Source organism: Cyprinodon tularosa, unplaced genomic scaffold (assembly GCF_016077235.1).
Source record: "Cyprinodon tularosa strain WSP-4 unplaced genomic scaffold, ASM1607723v1 ctg154, whole genome shotgun sequence".
Lineage (NCBI taxonomy): Eukaryota > Metazoa > Chordata > Actinopteri > Cyprinodontiformes > Cyprinodontidae > Cyprinodon > Cyprinodon tularosa.
The window spans coordinates 640569-657622 of record NW_024038375.1 but is presented as its reverse complement, the minus strand read 5'-3'; the positions used below and the strand labels follow the sequence as shown (position 1 = coordinate 657622).

General features: G+C 33.9%; 1 protein-coding gene across 4 annotated transcripts in view; it reads left to right on the top strand.

The window, feature by feature from the left end:
• The window catches only part of LOC119779993 (inter-alpha-trypsin inhibitor heavy chain H3-like), a 31197-nt gene extending 14645 nt beyond the window's left edge, over positions 1-16552 (top strand). The window contains exons 14-27 of one of the 4 annotated variants that reach the window (XM_038279877.1): positions 508-534; positions 644-676; positions 1403-1435; positions 2477-2509; positions 5316-5348; positions 6403-6435; positions 9252-9278; positions 11117-11173; positions 12001-12036; positions 13790-13897; positions 14037-14205; positions 15872-16023; positions 16115-16202; positions 16283-16552. In XM_038279877.1, the coding sequence (XP_038135805.1) occupies positions 508-534; positions 644-676; positions 1403-1435; positions 2477-2509; positions 5316-5348; positions 6403-6435; positions 9252-9278; positions 11117-11173; positions 12001-12036; positions 13790-13897; positions 14037-14205; positions 15872-16023; positions 16115-16202; positions 16283-16400 (947 nt within the window). In that variant the 3' untranslated portion in view covers positions 16401-16552. The remainder of the gene's footprint in view (positions 1-507; positions 535-643; positions 677-1402; positions 1436-2476; positions 2510-5315; positions 5349-6402; positions 6436-9251; positions 9279-11116; positions 11174-12000; positions 12037-13789; positions 13898-14036; positions 14206-15871; positions 16024-16114; positions 16203-16282) is intronic. The other 3 variants (XM_038279878.1, XM_038279879.1, XM_038279880.1) reach the window with 3 other exon arrangements.
• Positions 16553-17054: the final 502 nt, after the last annotated feature.

Sequence of the window (17054 nt, the reverse complement as noted above, 5' to 3'; positions counted from 1 at the left end):
TCAGTCCTTATTAGAAGTAGAGCTATTTCTCTCTGTGTTCCCTTTAATAAAATCAGCTATAAATTAAGGTCAAATAGACTTACACCAGAAAAATTGTGAACATGTAACATAGAAATTAATTAAATAGTTATATAATGACTAATATCAATCCATAAAATGATGACTGTTTAACAGCTGTTGGGACACTCAGTCATAATTGGACATGACGTAAATATTATAAACATATCTAACATTTACTATTAGATTGATGATAAACTCCCTATTTTATTTTATTTCTAAAATAGTAAGGCTTCAAAAAAAGAAAGAAAAAATGCTAGCAATTTTCGGTTCTATGTAAAGTATTTTTCATATCATAAAACACTACATTTTATAAGTTTTGGAAATAAGTTTTAAATTATTTTCCAATTAATTTCATTTGTAATACTCAGATTAGAAACTGTTCCTCTACTGTAATAATTCCCAACTATTTACTGTTAATAATTTCTTATGTCTACTTCTATTCAATAGGTCTTTCTCTACCTCCTGGTCCTCCAGGTAAATATGGCACAGTATTCTTTACGGTTAATGTTCATTTGAAAACTGTTCATTTGAAAATGTACCTCCAATTACTGGTAATTATCTCCCCCCCTTCTTTTTTTTTAAGGATTTTCATATGCTGCATCTCCTAGTCATATTGGTAGGTATGGCACAGCAGAGTTTAAAGTGGATAACCAAGCAAAATGCCTTTTACAGATACAAGATTCTCCAATTTCATAATCTGTTTTGATTTACAAGGTTTACATTTGATTTTTTTCTAAAAACATGCATACTAAATAAGCAATTAAGAGAAAATATGTACTCTTTTTTTTTACTAATTGCTCTTGCAAGATCTTTGTACCAACACTGTAAACATCTCCAAGAATTGTCTCAGGGTTATTGGTACAAATGTATACCAAAATTTTGACATTTATGTTTAAAAAATATTTAGAAAATCATGCCTTATTTTAGCTCTTCTCACAAGTTTATGTGATTAAACCTCAAAACTTTCTGTTAAAAAGAAGATAACTATTAAAATATGACAAGAAAAGCAACTGTAAAGTTGAATTCACACAAGTTATTATAGTTTAATCAAATAGATATAGCAGATGACTGAAAATGACTGAAATATATAACTAGAGGGATAGAGCTGCTTTGCTTTAAAACAAAGTTCATATTTTAATACTTCTTATTCTTTGTAATACTGTGATTTGAAAGTATGAATTAAAACATATTTGTCATTTCATAAACCATTAACAAATTAGGTAGTGGAAATTTATAAATTATTTTCCACAGTTCATGTGTAATATTTCAAACTACAAACTGTTCATTTGAAAATGTACCCTCAATTACTGATATTTCCCCCCCCCCCCTTTTTTTTTTAAAGGATATGCAGGTTCTTCAAGTCCTAGAGGTAGAGGTAGGTATGACACAGCAGAGTTTAAAGTGGATAACCACGGAAAATGCCTTTTACCCTTATCAGACAAAGCTATGGTTATACATTTCAGTAAGGTATTCCGTTTTCATTAAAATTGTTTTTATGCATAAAGTTTTTATGAAAACTTGCAAGCGCAACGACTCTCTCCATTTATTTTTTCATTTAAATTACTCAAGTTAGAAAATTTCTCTAAGAAATACTTTGTGAAAAGCTTTATTAAAAATAATTAGTCATTAACTCTATTTCTCTTCTGAGATCGAACCCTAGTATCAGTCTGATAATTTATATGATCAACTGTTGTTAGCAATTTTAAACATTGCTGAAATAAAAAAACTAAAAACCTGCATGGAGAAGCATTTCTGTCTCCAGAGACAAGATTCTCCAATTTTATAATTTGTTTTGATTTACAAGGTTTACATTTGATTTTTTTTATAAAAACTTGCATACTAAATAAGCAATTAAGAGAAAATATGTACTTTTTTTTACTAATTGCTCTTGCAAAATCTTTGGAACAAGACTGTAAACATCTCCAAGAATTGTCTGAGTTATTGGTACAAATGTATACCAAAATGTTGACATTTATGTTTGAAAAATATTTAAAAAAATCATGCCTTATTTTAGCTCCTCTCCCAACTTTATGTGAATAAACCTAAAAACTTTCTGTTAAAATTAAGACAATTATTAAAATATGACAAGAGAAGCAACTGTAAAGTTGACTTCACACAAGTTATTATAGTTTAATCAAATAGATATAGCAGATGACTGAAAATGACTGAAATATATAACTAGAGGGATAGAGCTGCTTTGCTTTAAAACAAAGTTTATATTTTAATACTTCTTATTCTTTGTAATACTGTGATTTGAAAAGATGAATTCAAACATATTTGTCATTTCATAAACCATTAACAAATTAGGTAGTGGAAATAATTTGAAAATTATTTTCCACAGTTCATGCGTAATATTCAAACTACAAACTGTTCATCTGAAAATGTACCCTCAATTACTTTTTAATTTTTTTTAAAGGATATGCAGGTTCTTCAAGTCCTAGAGGTGGAGGTACGTATGACACAGCAGAGTTTAAAGTGGATAACCACAGAAAATGCCTTTTACTCTTATCAGACAAAGCTATGGTTATACATTTCAGTAAGGTATTCTGTTTTCATTAAAATTGTTTTTATGCATAAAGTTTTTATGAAAACTTGCAAGAGCAACGACTCTCTCCATTTATTTTTTCATTTAAATTACTCAAGTTAGAAAATTTCTCTAAGAAATACTTTGTGAAAAGCTTTATTACCGTATTTTCACGACCATAAGGCGCACCGGACTAAAAGGCGCAGTCTCAGTTATGTGTGCCATTTCTGTATTTAACACACACATAAGGCGCACCGGACTATAGGGCGCGTTTTTTATATACAGGTACATGTCCTCTAAGGTAGAGTTTTCCCACTTAAAAACATATTAAAACTACTTTATTCCCACTGATCACAGCAAATAAAGCTGCAAGGTGTATTTATTACAAAGTATTATTCAAACCTGGGAACCGGCATGCTGATGACACAGGGCTGTGATTACTCCTCTGATACAGTTTATTGAGGCATAAATTAACTTAAAACATAGGCAGGATAATAATCTGGATGAACTGACTGCAATGATTAAATTTTCAGGTGGACTTTCTCACTTAAAAAGATTTAGATTATTTAGATGAAAAAACACCTGCGGAGGTGAGCCCGTATGCCCCGCGGCCCAGAGGCTGCTGTTGAATTAAGTTTTCAGGTAGAAAAATACAGCGGGAGCAAAACTGAGTATGATTGTGCTTTATTCAAGTATTTATTACAGAGTATTAATCAAACCCATCAAAGTCATCATCCTCTGTTTCTGAATTAAACAGCTGCGCTAAATCCGACATGCCAGTTCCCCTTCTTCTTCGTTTATTGACGCATAAATTAACTTAAAACATAGGCAGGATAATAATCTGGATGAACTGACTGCAATGATTAAATTTTCAGGTGGGCTTTATCACTTAAAAAGATTTAGATTATTTAGATGAAAAAACACCTGCGGAGGTGAGCGCTGATGCGCTGCGGCCCAGAGGCTGGTGTTGAATTAAGTTTTCAGGTAGAAAAATACAGCGGGAGCAAAACTGAGTATGATTGTGCTTTATTCAAGTATTTATTACAGAGTATTAATCAAACCCCTCAAAGTCCTCATCCTCTGTTTCTGAATAAAACAGCTGCGCTAAATCAGACATGCCAGTTTCCCCTTCTTCGCTGTCAGTCACTTTCCGTGCAGCGCAGCTCCTCAGAAATAATGCCGGCTTTTGCAAAAGCTTGAACAACAGAGCCAGCAGATACGTTAGTCCAAGCATCTACAATCCATCCGCAAACGGTGGCGTAACTTGCCCGGCGCTGCCTCCCACTTTTCCTGAAACTGTGGTCTCAGTCTGTCATCCATCGCTCCCACGCCGCTCGCAGCCTTACTGTGAACGGCCGCGTCACACCGATGTCGAGCTGTTGAAGCTCCTTTGTCAGACCCCCGGGATAACGGCGAGCACAGCGTTCATTTGATTCACCTTTTTTTTCACATCGGCTGTGAGATGGGCACGCAGCAATGGTGATGCGTGGAAAAAAACACCTAGTCTTCTCAGATACACCTGCCTCAGCCACGCATCCATACGGAGCCACCCAGCCTTATATGCGCGTCAACCATTGACTTTGCATGTAAACTCGCTGCTTCTGCTGCACCTGCTGGGTCCGGTTCACACCGATGTCGAGCGGTTGAACAGCGAGCACAGGGTTAATTTGTTTCCCCATGTTTTTCACATCAGCTGTGAGATGGGCACGCATGGAGTTACATATTAACAGCGATTGTGAGGGGTGGAAAAAAAAAACACCTGGTCTCCTTACATTCAGCCACTCTTTCATCATCTCCTCAATGAGGTGGTCTCAAAAGTCGCAGTTACAACACACATAGGGCGCACCGCACCATAGGGCGCACCGCACATTTTGAGGGGAAAAAAAAACGTTTAAGTGCGCCTTATAGTCGTGAAAATACGGTAAAAATAATTAGTCATTAACTCTATTTCTCTTCTGAGATTGAACCCTAGTATCAGTCTGATAATTTATATGATCAACTGTTGTTAGCAATTTTAAACATTGCTGAAATAAAAAAAACTAAAAACCTGCATGGAGAAGCATTTCTGTCTCCAGAGACAAGATTCTCCAATTTTATAATTTGTTTTGATTTACAAGGTTTACATTTGATTTTTTTTTATAAAAACTTGCATACTAAATAAGCAATTAAGAGAAAATATGTACTTTTTTTTACTAATTGCTCTTGCAAGATCTTTGGAACAAGACTGTAAACATCTCCAAAAATTGTCTGAGTTATTGGTACAAATGTATACCAAAATGTTGACATTTATGTTTGAAAAATATTTAAAAAAATCATGCCTTATTTTAGCTCCTCTCACAACTTTATGTGAATAAACCTAAAAACTTTCTGTTAAAATTAAGACAATTATTAAAATATGACAAGAGAAGCAACTGTAAAGTTGAATTCACACAAGTTATTATAGTTTAATCAAATAGATATAGCAGATGACTGAAAATGACTGAAATATATAACTAGAGGGATAGAGCTGCTTTGCTTTAAAACAAAGTTTATATTTTAATACTTCTTATTCTTTGTAATACTGTGATTTGAAAAGATGAATTCAAACATATTTGTCATTTCATAAACCATTAACAAATTAGGAAGTGGAAAATAATTTGAAAATAATTTTCCACAGTTCATGCGTAATATTCAAACTACAAACTGTTCATCTGAAAATGTACCCTCAATTACTTTTTAAATTTTTTTAAAGGATATGCAGGTTCTTCAAGGCCTAGAGGTGGAGGTACGTATGACACAGCAGAGTTTAAAGTGGATAACCACAGAAAATGCCTTTTACTCTTATCAGACAAAGCTATGGTTATACATTTCAGTAAGGTATTCTGTTTTCATTAAAATTGTTTTTATGCATAAAGTTTTTATGAAAACTTGCAAGAGGAATGGCTCTCTCCATTTCTTTTTTAATTGAAATTACTCAGGTTAGAAAATTTTTCAAAGAAATACTTTGAGAAAAGCTTTATTAATAATAATTAGTCATTAACTCTATTTCTCTTCTGAGATTGAACCCTAGTATCAGTCTGATAATTTATATGATCAACTGTTGTTAGCAATTTTAAACATTGCTGAAATAAAAAACAAAAAACCTGCATGGAGAAGCGTTTCTGTCTCCAGATACAAGATTCTCCAATTTTATAATTTGTTTTGATTTACAAGGTTTACATTTAATTTTTTTTTATAAAAACTTGCATACTAAATAAGCAATTATGAGAAAATATGTACTTTTTTTTTACTAATTGCTCTTGCAAGATCTTTGGAACAAGACTGTAAACATCTCCAAGAATTGTCACAAAGTTATTGGTACAAATGTATACCAAAAATTTGACATTTATGTTTGAAAAATATTTAAAAAATCATGCCTTATTTTAGCTCCTCTCACAACTTTATGTGAATGAACCTCAAAACTTTCTGTTAAAATAAGGATAATTATTAAAATATGACAAGAAAAGCAACTGTAAAGTTGACTTCACACAAGTTATTATAGTTTAATCAAATAGATATAGTAGATGACAGAAATTACTGAAATATATAACTAGTGGGATAGAGCTGCTTTGCTTTAAAACCAAGTTCGTATTTTAATACTTATTCTTTTTAATACTGTGATTTAAAAGTATGAATTAAAACATATTTGTCATTTCACAAGCCATTAACAAATTGAAGTAGTGGAAATTATTTGAAAATTATTTTCCACAGTTCATGTGTAATATTAAAACCACAAACTGTTCATTTGAAAATGTACCCTCAATTACTGATATTTATCCCCCCCCTCTTTTTTTTTTAAGGATATCGAAGTTTTCCGAGTCTTAGAGTTGGAGGTAGGTATGACACAGCAGAGTTTAAAGTGGATAACCACGGAAAATGCCTTTTACTCTTATCAGATAAAGTTAAGATTAAAAATGCTGTGGGGTATTCCATTCTCACTAAAACGTTCCAGTTTTTGTTTTTTTAATTAACGTGTTCAAGTGCAATTTTAAAAATTAATAAATATAACAAACAAAAACCCTGTACTATGGCGAAAGTGATAATGCTCTGCTTGCCAGAATAAAATTCGTTGGGGTTTTTCTGGCATTAAGACAACAATCCTTATTGCCACATAGCATTACAGGAACCTTTAAGATATGAAATAAAATAACAGCAAACAAACTACCTGCATAGAGAAGCATTTCAACCTTAAGAGATTCATACAGAGAAAAGCTGCAGTTAGAAAATATTCAAGTCGTTTATACAGGTAACACACTCATTTGCTTCAAAATATTTTTATCCAAGGAAAACCGGCTGATTGCAATGACTCGTTGACTCTCTGCAACCCCTCGCACTGAGCATGCATGTAGTGGAGAGGAAAACTTTCTTTTAAGTGGAAGAAACTTCCAGCAGGAACAGGCTCAGTGTGAGTGGCCATCTGCAGAGGCTGACTGGGGTTCAAGGACACAGAAGCAGATAAAGACATAAACGAAATTAGTTCTTTGAAGATCAGGCCCTGGCAGAAGACTTTGATGCTGTGAATAAATTTATGCATTTTCTGTGCCCTTCCACCATAACATCCAGGGGAGATTTCGATAAGGGAGGAGGCCGAATCCAAAGTAATTCTTTTGAGAGCAGGCTGCAAAGGAATTTCCCATCAGCTTTGAATCTTTTCTTTCTGGCTCTACATGGTGGATCCAATATTCCAAATTTGTTGGGCTTTTCTGCCTTTAAGCAAGCGTGCCCATCCAAGATATTATCCTATCCCACCTTAGAGTTCAACCACCACAGCCAGCCTGCGTTCAATCGCACCCAGCACACGGCTCAGCTCCTGGTCCTGCTCATTCACAGCCATCGTACCGCTTAAATCCTCTAATTGTAGGTTACAGGAGAAATCAGAGAATCATAAATCTGTAAATCCATACATCTTTGACTGACAACATTGCAACACACACCATCCTCCAATTCTTCCATGACTCCATGGTGTATCCCACAGGTCCCCTTTTCCCTGTCTTCCAGTTGAGGAAATTTGATCGATATCATTAAGAGACCAGCTGACCAGATCCATTGTTTGAATTTGGGTGATATGAAGAGAGGGCTCAGAAAAGACAAGACATAGTAAAGCAGGGACAGATCAAAGCAGGGAGTTGCAGAGCAGCAAGAAAATGTGACCGCCTCCTTGAAGACTCAGAGCAGAAATGCTAATGCCACTCTCATTGCTTTTCCTGCCTTAAACTCAGCCTTCTCTCTTCCTGATTGGCTGTGTTCTAGTCCCAATGTGCCCATAGTTTATATTTTATCCACGCTACAATACCGCAGCTATTACAATTGATATTAGGCTACGAAACAAGTCCCAATTAAAATACAAAATGTTATCTACGCAAAATCAGATGAAAGCTAATGATTGAAGTTCTGTAAAGAAGCAGGAGAGGATGTTTTGATTTATGGACCTTGAGAAATGTAAGTAACCAACATTGCCATCTCAAAATAATATTTATTCTGAAGTGTTATACATTTTATCAATCAAAAACCTTTTTTTCTTTGATAAAATTTAATATTCTGACTCAGACAGTAGTTCTGAAGACTGCTGGAAAAATGGAGTAGCAAAGACTGTAAACTATAAAAAATTCTGATTCTTAGCCATTGCCAACTGAAAAAGAAAATTTGACGGTATCCCTTTTACAAATATTTAGATTCTATTAAATTTTTTGACAAAACTTTGAGGCAATTCACATATAAATAGCAGGTTTTATTTGAAGACTTTTGATAAAATATGACAACAAATTCAACTGTAAAGTTTAATTTACACAAATACATTTTCAAGGTACTAGACTATAAACAAATAAAGATTAGTGAGGAAAAGGATAGAAATATATAAATAGATAAAGTTTCTCTATATTAAAAGAAAGATCATATTTTAATAATTATTCTTTTAACTCTGTTATTTGAAAATAATTGACTTTATTGCAAAGTATTAACCAACAGTAAAAGCCTATTGTCAGGTGAGCCTTTAAACAGTAAATTCACCCCCAGCTTTTATTGTCATTACACTGTCACAGATACAGAGCAATTTTTTTAAAAACACATAGAATAGATTTCAACTTTATTGTCTATACACTGTCACAAGTCAACAAAATGAGCTCTCTGTATTTAACCCATCCCCTTGGGGAGCAATAGGGCTTGAACTCAAAACCTCTGGATTCCTGGCAGAATACACCAACCACTAGGACGCCACCCCTCCTACTTTGTGAAATCTAATGGAGATTATCTATACCTCACTTTTTTTATTTTCTTTTTCTCCATTTAACAGTGGGTAAGAATTACCTTACCCCAAAAATTGTGAAATTGTAATTTAGAAATGTATGGAATAGTTATATGATAAGTTATCATTGACTGATAAAAGGACAAATGTGTTAAACAGATACTCAGCCAGTTTATGACATATCTAACCTATTGTAATTATATTAATTATAAACTGATAAGAACATGAAATTTTCAGTAGTATGAACTAAAACATATTAGTAAGCTCTTAAAACATTACCAATTAGAGGTTGTGGAAATAATTTCAAAATAATTTCCTAGAGTTTACATGTAACATTGAAGCTAAAACTGTTCATCTGAAAATCTACAGCTAATTGATTAATAATTTTGTCGCCCTTTTTTTCTAAAGGACATGGACATTCTGGACTTGGTAGAGGTAGGTATGGCAGAGCAGTTTAAAGTGAATAACCGCGCAAAATGCCTTTTGCTCTTATCAGATAAAGTTAAGGTAAAAAATGCTGTGAGGCATTCCTTTCTCACTATAACATTATTTTTACAAATAATGTTTATGATACACTTGGAAGATCAGCCATTTCTATCATTTATTTTTCAGGACAATTTTTGTAGGTTATAAAAAGATCACTAAGAACTGCTTTTTGAAAAGCTTTATTGTAAATAATTTGTCATTAACTCTATTTCTCTGCTGACTGCAACCCTTGTATACATCTTATAATTTAAGTATTCAACAGCAATTTTAAAAATTATTGAAAAAGACAACAACAAACAAACACTCTGTATAGAGAAGCATTTCTGTCTCCAGACACAAGATTCCAAAAAAATTTATTTTGTTTCATTTACAAGGTTTACAGTATTTTTTTTTCTAAAACCATGTATACTAAATAAGCCATTAAGATAATAATATGTACTTTTTATTATTTCATCTAAAAGGATTTTTGAAACAAGATTCAAAACAGGTGTCCTAGAATTCAGGGTTGCTGAATATAAATAGATATCATGATTTTACAAGATCCCAAAATTTATATTTTTTTCATTTAGAGGGTTTACAGTGATTTTTTGGTTTCTAAAACCATGTATACTAGATAAACCATTAAGAGAAGGTACTTTTTTATAACTATCTCAAAAAAATTTTTTTTTTTGTTTGAGTTAAGAGCACTAGTGGCTCATTTTTTTTGGACAAGGAACGGTATATGAGAATTTAATGGTAATCTCTAAATTTTTTGGCTCTGCACTTCTATAGCTCAAAGATGTTTGAATCCATAAATGCGAGACCCACTCCTATGTAATTATAAATTGCAATTTTCTAAGTCAAGGCTAACATGAAGATTGAGACTTTTAGTCCATAGATGATAATTAACACAGACTACTTATGTATAATATATCACATTTCTGTTAGTAAATTGCTGTAACTATTACACATTGGTGGTTTAATAGTAGCACAAACTACTAGAAATATTATGTTATTAGTACTTTTAACACATTTGTTACTTAAGTAGAAGTATAGATACTGCAGTTTAAAAACACTGGTAAAAGCTGAAGTATCAACTCGACCGCATTACTCAATTAAAAGTGAAAAGGTATGTGCTCCAAAAACTACTTAAAGTATAAAAGTATAAAGTAACCTTTAAAGAAAAACAGCCAGATGCAACTATATGAATTAAAAGCTCAATTCTTCAACTATTTCGAAAAATTCTTTGAGATAGGACCAAGGATGAGGGAGGTCTTGTTGGTCTCCGGCTCCCGATACGCTCTCGACTGTGTCCGACCTTTCAGACATTTAAACATCTTTTTCTGAATCCGACATTGTAGCATGGCAGAGACAATTCACAATTGCAGTTTGAAGAACACCTGCTTGCATCTGATTAATTCCATTGGCGTCAGCACAAATTTGATGAATAGTTAGACAATGAGTGTTTGCATTGACTTATACAATTACAGTAGTTTTCATTAGATGTGGATCACACCAATGATCTGCACTGGATGGCGCACATGACGTGAAATTATATTTTATAACATTAAACTGAAGCCAAGAGTAACAATTAACGTTTCTTTTAAAAATTGAATTTTTAAAACAAACGTTATGTATCTGAACTTTATATTCCTTTTTTAAAAGAAATATAAAGTACAGATACTTGTTTGAAAATGTAATGAGTAGAAAATAACACCATGTCATCTCTATGATATATTTTGATAGAATATAATTTGCAAACATGGACAATTTTTTTTTACTAACTTAACTATTGCTTTATTTAACAGTACTAAAACCAGATATGGCTCACGCTCCACCTGTTCATCCGACCTATTCCTCTTCCCGTAAGTCTAATAAGTCACACACATTGTCAACATCGACTTTTTTTTTATTACAGATGTTACAAATGCTAAAGCAACTAACCATAGTTTATCATTCATTCATCCCTAATTCAAATGGGTTGTATGCACAAAACCACCACCGTACTTCCTGGACTTAAGGCAGCTCTTTTTTTGCCTGTCATTTTGTACTACAGGAACTGATTAATCTAGGTGTGCAAGTGCATTTTGAGAAATGGAAATCTCATGAGAGTTTGTTTTGTATACACTCACAATAAAAGGTGTCTAAGCCCAAGTCTAAGACGGTAACCATGCCAGACACACTTGGATTAATCAGTTCATCCTGTACTGAAAGAGAGGAAATAGAAGAGCTACATTAAATTCAGTAATTAATGAGACTGTGGAAAATCAAGCATTATTTTGCCTTCATTTTTTCATGACGTTCCACTTTGTGTTAGCCAACACAAAATGATTCAACTAAAATGGGTAGAGAAATTTTAATTGAAATATATTTTGAGTCCAAAATATTTTGTGTCTGTATGTATGTATATATATATATATATATATATATATATATATATATATATATATATATATATATATATATATATATATCTACGGTATATATATATATATATATCTACGGTATATATATATCTATGAAGATCCTGTCTGCGGTCAATTACAATTTGGGAGAGGTGCAGCTGAGGAGGGCGGGGACGGCTTTTTTTTCACTACGACACCTACGCAGAGGACCTGGTTTTGAAATATAAATCAGCCTTAAGTCATAAGATGCCTTGATTCAACTTGGAATGTTTGTGTTTAAATTAAAGGCACCAGAGGTGGGAACTGGGCTATGCCTCCTCCTCGTAAGTATATTTTAAAGCCATTTAACGTATTCATCCTGTAATTTAGTGTAGCTAAAGAAAATAATTCATATTTCCTACACAGGATTTCAACATTTTTTGAGTTCAGTTTACAACTTTTCTAATTATTTATTCTAAGTATTTATTTTTTTGTTTACTATTTAGAGCTGATGTGAATTCAAAAACAACAGAGATTTTTCCACAGTGGGAGAAGAATGCTAGCTTTTTCATGGTTGTACAAGTTTAGTTCTGATGCGTGGCTGAAGCATCTTTGCTGCTTTGGCTGCACGTTGGAAAAAGTGGGTCTGATGCGCATTGGGCGGAGCTACGCTATCCTTTCTTTGCCTGTAACAATGGCAGCTATATTTGCTGTGATCAGTTGGTAAAAAAGTAGTTTGAATCTATTTTGAAGTGAGAAAGTCCATCTGAAAACATTGTCAGTGCAGTCAGTTCATCCAGATTACCATCCTGCCTTCAAATATTACTTCTGTTGGAGCCTTTTAGGCCCCTGTACAATGGCGGTGCGCTTTTACTAGGAATCCCATTCAACAGCAGCTTCTGGCCCACTCGCCCATTCGCGTTTTTCATGTACGTAATCCGAACTGCAGGCACCAGGACAATAAAAATGAACATGTTTTGTTGGCAGATTTCAGCATTTTAAGTTAATTTACGTGTTAATAAACAGTTTCAGAGGAGTGATTATAGTGCTCTTCAGCTGCTCAGACGCACGGCTCCTGCTGCTCTAGACAGGCTGCACGCAGCATGCGCGTTCATGAGTTTTGAAGGCGTAGTTTCGAGGGGTGGTCTAAAGGGAGAGGCATGGTTGTGTATGTTCAAAAAATTATGGAAGCAAATCGTTACCATATTTAAAATGAAAAAGCATTTTCAGAAATGCTTTTTCATTTTAAGAATGTGGCTGCATTGTTTGACTCATAAATGAAATTAGTAATCAATCATCCTGTTTGCATTTTCATTTTCTTCTTTAACACCGCTCATTCTTTTACTTAATTAAAATTAAAAAGAAAAGACATTTGAGATTTATCATTCAAAATGTACCCCAGCAAATACATACCAAAATTCAATTTGAAATATAAAATTTGAGACATTTGAGATTTATTTTCAAAAAGCATTTTTGAAAATGTTTTTTCATTTTAAATATGGTAACGATTTGCTTCCATAAAAAAATTGCTTGATGGAACAGTTTTTTCAAGATCTCCTACAGCACCTTTAATACACAGAATAAACAGTTAGAAAACATACAGAATAAGACAAAGAACGAGCATTTTTAAAGAGAAATAAAAATATAAAAACAAGAACGTATTAACATGGAATTTGATATGCAGTATTTGCTTGCTTGTTCTGAAATAGTTTTATGAAAGGTGGGGATTACCTTCTCATCTTCAGGAAGAAAATTGTTCCTGAGTCATAGAAAAAAATAGTCAAAAAAGCTACCAAAAAGGTCCTGGAAATTATTGTTGTAGAGGAAGCCTAACATACTGTTTGTAAATGTAATAAGAACGGAAAATATGCAATAATATGGGTAAAGTAAAATAAGGAAGTATATAAAAAAAAAAATGTTACCGTTTTTTTTTTTTTTTTTAGTTGTATTTGCTGTATTGTATTTGCTGTATTGTATTGTATTGTATTTATTGTATGTATGCAAGTTTTATAACACAGCTTATAGTAACTGCTGCTGGAAGTACCAGCTGTTTTTCTTACATCTGTTATTTTACTCCAACTTTCTATCTCTATTTAGGTTTTGCTCCTCACAAATTTCTGCTGAAAATGGAAAATCAGTCTCAACCACTTTGCTTTGAAATCAACAAAACGTTCATTCTTTTACTATTTCACCATCCAAGCAAAGGTCTGTTTTTTTCCATTACATTTAAAATTTAAATATGAAATTCTTCCTAAAAGCTGCCCATACAAACTAAAAAAAAATCCAGTTTGATTTTGTTATCTATGATACTGTGTTGAGTTGCATTTGGTCACTTTGTTTTCAGAAGTGCGTGTGATTGGTATGCTGGACGCAATAACACATGGGGGCTTCAGGACTATTTTAATCCAAGCTGGCTCTGAGGAAATGGTTGCGTTTAATCACCTTGGAGTTCTAGATCGACGTGATGGGCCTTTTGCACAGCAAACAACAAATGACAATTTCACAACTGGAAGGTCAGCTTTTGGGTTTTTGTTCCACAACCATAAACAGTCCATTATTATGTGTTTTACAGAACAGTAACCATTGCAAATTAACTGATCCAGTGTTCTGGCTAGTGCAGCTTTCTAATGTCATTTTTTTTTTAACAACTAATAATTGAACATACACAGTTAAATCTCAGATAATAAAGTAGGCCAGATTTTACAGAATAAAAGGTTTCTAAAAGTTGCACAATATTGAAAATTCAACCTGGAGAGACTCAAACAGTAAAAGCTGGAGTTAGAAAATATCAATTTCATTTATACAGGTAAAATAATCATATTCTTTAAAATATTTGTATCTAAGGAAAACCAGCTGATTTCGAGGACTCATTGACTCTCTAAAGTCCCTCGTATTGAGCATGCATGTAGCAACAGTGGAGAGGAAAATTCCCTTTCAACAACAAGAAACCTCCAGCAGAACAGGCTCAGTGTGAGCCGCACTCTGCCGAAGCTGACTGGGATTTAAGACAGAGGCAGATGAAGACATGAACAAAATAAGTTCTTGTGATGCTGTGAATCAGCATACACTTGGATGAGTAACATAAAAAAAGGATTATAGTAATCCCCCCGGGCCTTGCTAGTAGGCTAGACTCGATGACTAGACGCGATGTGCAGATAATTTTTTTTTATGTATTTTGCAACTCATGTTGCCCAGTTGCTTTACTGTGCTTTTATTGTTGACATTTTATCTTTAATCTTTTCAGTGCTCACAGAGTTCAAACATTTTGCTTCAGACATAGAGAATGCAAGGAATCATGTTTGAAAGATTTTGCTGATTTCTGAGAAAAATTTACAAAACCAATGGAACATTTGTTATTCTGATGCCATTATGCAATATCTTCATAATCTTCACCAGCATGTTGCAGACTTATTTAACATTTCGATCCGAAAAAAACTCACACGGAGAGAAAAAAACAATTAGAAGAAATTTATTGATACAATTACTTAGTCTTTTGAGCTCACACCTCGGCAGGAAACATAGCGCTGAATTTTCATTGATATGCATGAACAGTAGTAAAGAATAGGGCTGTATCCCCCAGGCTTGAAACTGGTGGTGGAGTGGAGATACATGAAGTTGGTCAGTCTGTAGACTGCTGGTTAGCGAGACGGTATGCTGAGCTTTATGGAGAGATCCAGTGGACTGAGCTGATACTAGAGCTTCACTCAGGGACCTAGATGATGGAAGTTGGATAACACAGGTTGAGAGAACCCGTTCATGATGAGCAAGCATGAAGCGACAGTGGAGAGGAAAAACTCCCCATTGGGAAGAAACCTCTCGCAGAACCAGGCTCAACATGGTGATCTTCTGCAGGACTGGTTGAGATGAGATGCAAAATGCAGTAAGAGTCTGGGAGTAATGTTTTAGCTGCGATGATGGAGGAGGGGGTGTAGGTGGATTAAAACTGGGTTATCTGAATGAAGTCACACAGCGCAACCACCGCCTGCGCACAGGTGCAGACGAGTTGCGGATCGGAGGCCTTTTAAGATGAACTTTGGATGCTGCTTGGCCCTAGGCTCTATTTAACATACCCAAAAACTTAAGCAGAGAAAGCAAGCTTTAAGAAAAATGTTATACTAATCATGACAAGATTTTAAGACTCAAAGACAGAAATTTAATCCAAGGTTCTACATTTTCCAGAATTAAGGTGATCCGACAACCGGACAAAGAATTTCATATTACACTGGAAGACATGCATTTGGTCATCTTTGTTCATGAAAAAGATGGTTACAAATTCCTTTGGCCTGTCGTACACAGAATGCCAAATGCCAATAACATTGAAGGGATTTTAGGTAAGTTAACAGTCCTTGTTTGTCTTCATAACCAAAATACGAAATAGCCAGAATTTTAATGTCATGTCTTCTGTTGTTGTTTGACTGACTGCAGCGTTAAGCATAACTTCCTATGTGGAGGTGGAATCGACCCCCCTAACAAAATTAAGAATCAGAGACAGAGAGGTCTATGTAAACAGGTACAATTTACATTTCTGTGCACATATTCCAGGAAATAATAATAAAACAACTTTTAAAAACAGTTTCTTCTTTTTTGCAGCTCTAGTGCAGCCGATTATAGCATTACCGAGCCTGTGGATATATCATGCTGGCTTACCCCAACCGACGATGTCTTGGAGAAACCATTGCGGCATTACATCCTGTACGATTTTCAGTGAGGGTCACTTTGAATGATAAAAATAAAAATTCTAACTGAAATGATTAATTTTGAAGGACAAATGTAATTGTTATGTACCATCAAATATCAAACAAAATAAAAGACATCCACTTGTAAATGCAATGTTAAGATTTAAATATAACAAAATTAAAAGTGAGTCCATCTATTGAGCTTAACAATCTTTAAGTGAGCAGATATGCAGAGAAGACGTTTTATGGTATGTAGTTGTCTAGCAAATGCTAATAATATGAAGACAAGAAAAATGTGTAGGTCCCAATCACTCCCATTGTTTAGATAATTTGACTCATAAATCTTTAAAGGTGAATGGAAAAAAGTTTTTTTTTTGCATGAGATGAAAACAACATTGACTATTACCAATAAACAAGTTAAACCAAGGAGGTTATGAAACAAGAAAAAATTATAAAATGTAAGTTAGCATTATCAGGGTATTATGGAGCAGGAGGGGAAAACAGGTGAAACATTTGCACAGACCATATGAAAGGAACTAGTCAGGTCTCATCCACACAGAGACAACTGGGTGAAGGCAACCCTGGATGGATGGATGGATGGATGGATGGATGGATGGATGGATGGATACATTACTAAAAAAAATAAAGGAACACTTTGTAATCAGAGTAAAGCATCAAGTTAATTA